We start from the raw sequence: 2,868 nt of genomic DNA on the forward strand, positions 1-2,868 counted from the left end.
TCGTGGGGCCAAAGGACCTCAGTTCTGGTGACCGCAGGGTGGCTGGCGAAGTCCCTCTCCCTGAGCGTCCCCAGCAGCACCCAGCCATCGCCCTCCCACGGGTACCCGCAGCAGCGCCCAACGCAGGGAGCAAAGCCTCCCCTGACTCACGCAGCCTGCAGAGAGGGGGCTTTGGCTCATGGCAGCTTTTCTGCTCCCTCCCACAGCTCCTCCTTGCCCTCACTCTGGTGACTTCCAGCTCGGAAAGCCATGGCACCCAAAGGAAAGGTAAGGGTGACCCACGGGCGGTGGGGATGGGTACGGAGGGTGCCGCGGGGCAGAACCCAGAGCCGAGGCAGCGTCTCCGTTGTGCAGCAAAGATGGTGGTGTTGCGCACAGGGCGCGCGATGCTGCCCGGAGCCTGTTTACATTCCTGCCTCTCCAGCCAGTACTGTCTGGATATGATGCTGATGGGGGGAAGTGCTGGGGCGGGGAGCTGGGAGAGCAGGGACAGCGAGGAGCAAAAATCCTTTTGGGACCACAGTGGGATGGAGAAGAGAAGCAGGACTGTGGGAAGGAGAAGAGCTGTTGCACTGGGAATTTGGGCTTTTGCTGGAGAGAAATCCTGCCTGTGTCTGAGCCCACTGCAAGGCGTTCAGCCCCAGGTCAGCCTCTCCCCACTAGCCTGGATTTCTCCCCGCTCGGAGCCAGGGCTGGTGCAGCGTGGCAGCTGGGTGAGCAGATGCTCCCTCGCGGCCAGGAAAACATCTCAGCGTGGGTGGAAAACCCTGCCTGGGTGGGCAGCTGCCTGGCGGGGTACAGCCTGCCTGGGGGAACAGCCTGCCTGCACTGTGCTAGCCAGGGGAGGAGTGCGAGTCCAGAGTCCCCCTTTTCCACTGCTCGGGGCCAGGCTCTGCTTTCCATTTCCTTGAGAAATCAAGTGAGCATTGTCTCAAGCCCAATCACCCGCAGCTTCCTGCCCGGCCAAGGGGGTGGTTGCTTCTGGGTAGGGAAACTGAGGCCCAACGCCGGTGAGCATCACCCCTGCAGTGGTCCAGGACCCCCGAGCAGCCATGTGGTGGGAGAGAGCAAAGCCACGCTGGGAATTTTGCTTCCACCCTCCCGGCCCCAGCCTGGTTTATTTTTAGCTGGGAGGTCCCAGGCAGGCCGGGATGACTCAGAGGGGGGAAGGCAGGGGGGCCCCGGCAGCTGAAGCAGGAGATGGAAAGGGGGATGGGGTACAAGGAGGGTGCAGCGGGCAGGATGCTGTTGCCCTCCCGAGTGATGTTTCTGCACCTCCCTGGGGCTTTGTTCCCACAAGAGTGCAGGGTGCGTGGGGCAATGCCCAGTGCTGAGCTCCTGCCTCAGTTTCCCTTGACCCCGGCCAAGGCTGCACTGTGGCAAGGCAGGCAGCTCGTGCTTCCATGGCTCAGCAGGCAGGAGCGCAGCCCTGCTCCTCCTCCCCATTTAACCAGGGCCAACATCTTCTCTCCCCATCACCACTCGTGCGACCCCAGCACCTTCCAGCTACCTTCATTCCCTCCTGCTGCCTCCTGGCACCTCTTTTGCCCTGCAACTCCTTATTTATGTCTCCGCAAGGCATGTGTGTGGGCAGCAGCTTGCCCCAAGCCAGGAGGGTCCGGGAGCTGCCGGGAAGCGGGGCTAAATCCAGCTCTCTGGATGAATCACCTGCAATACGATCCGTCCCTGCGCCGCCGGGCTCCCTCGAAGGGCAGCGTCTCCTCTTGCCTGACCCGGTCCCCACCATGTGGGACACCAGTGCCAGCAGCTCCTCCCAAGAGGGCCTGTGGGATGTGCCCAGCCTGGACTGGTTTCTCTCTGGAAAATGGGGGTACAGAGCCCAGCTGTGTGAGCTGCACAGCGGAGCTGCTGTGCCTCAGCATTGGGATGGGGCCCAGGGGAGTGATGGGGACAGGGCTGCCTCATGCGCATCCCCCTGGGTTCGTTCCTGGCGGCACTTTCTGGGTCCAAGATGCTGGCACTGGTGCTGCCTGCCTCATGCCCATCTTCTCTGGGGACATGTGGGCTTTAGATGCCCATGATGGCCACAGCCCTGGGTGTTTGTACAGCTCTCGGGGATTTTAAGCGCTGCACCAGATCCTGAGCCAGTAAGCCCTGGGAGGTGTACGCACTCCGTTGGCACATGGTACACACAGAGCCAAGGGAGGGTGCTCAGAGTTCCCCAGGGTGCTGACGCAGCTGAGAGCCCCAGCTCAGCCTGGCTCCCAGCGAGACCACTAAGGAAACAGTACTGGTGCTCAGCTGGCTCGGTGGGGATGTGTCCCAGTTCCGTATGTGGGGCCGGGCTGGTTTCACATCTGCTTCCACCCAGGGTTTGTATTGATCTCGTTCAGAGTCCAGCCCCAGGCTCCCCTGGGGTGAATTCCCCTGGGCAAAGCTGACCTGGGGAGGGGAAGCCCAGTCCCTGCTTTTTTCTGAGATCTCTGTTTGGGGGTGTCGCTCCTGGGCTCCCCGTTGTGCAGCCTGGAGGTGCAGAGGAGGGAAAGTCTTTCCCTCTATCCAAGATCTCTGCTCTGACCCCTTGGACCAGCCTGGGCCCTGCGGAGCACCCGCTGGGGCAGGACAAGCTGCTGGCAGCTCCGGCTCTTCTCGGTGCTTTCCGCTTAGCAGCCTGGGATGATTTTGTGCCTGCAAATGTGTCTCCACTTGGAGGACACGCAGAGCTTGGGCATCCTCAGCATCCGGAGGGTTTCCCTGCTCGCAACAGGCGGTAGGAAAATGACTTCCTTCCTCGCTCCCAATCCACCCCCCCCAACTCCCTTCAGCCCGGCTGTGTTGCAGGGGGACCACCCTGGTCCTTCCATGCCTTCCCCTACATTCAGGCTGTCCAACCCTCCCATCGGGTCT

General features: G+C 62.0%; 1 protein-coding gene across 3 annotated transcripts in view; it reads left to right on the plus strand.

Annotated features, from left to right (window-relative positions):
- The window catches only part of ANXA6 (annexin A6), an 18,289-nt gene that overhangs the window by 3,637 nt on the left and 11,784 nt on the right, over positions 1-2,868 (plus strand). For 2 of the 3 annotated variants that reach the window (XM_009635404.2, XM_035891188.1), the window contains exon 2: positions 207-267. The exons of the other annotated variant lie outside the window; for it this stretch is intronic. In XM_009635404.2, the coding sequence (XP_009633699.1) occupies positions 250-267 (18 nt within the window). In that variant the 5' untranslated portion in view covers positions 207-249. The remainder of the gene's footprint in view (positions 1-206; positions 268-2,868) is intronic. 3 annotated transcript variants of the gene reach the window in all.

The sequence above is a fragment of the Egretta garzetta genome, unplaced genomic scaffold (genome assembly GCF_000687185.1).
Source record: "Egretta garzetta isolate BGI_Z169 unplaced genomic scaffold, ASM68718v1 scaffold270, whole genome shotgun sequence".
Lineage (NCBI taxonomy): Eukaryota > Metazoa > Chordata > Aves > Pelecaniformes > Ardeidae > Egretta > Egretta garzetta.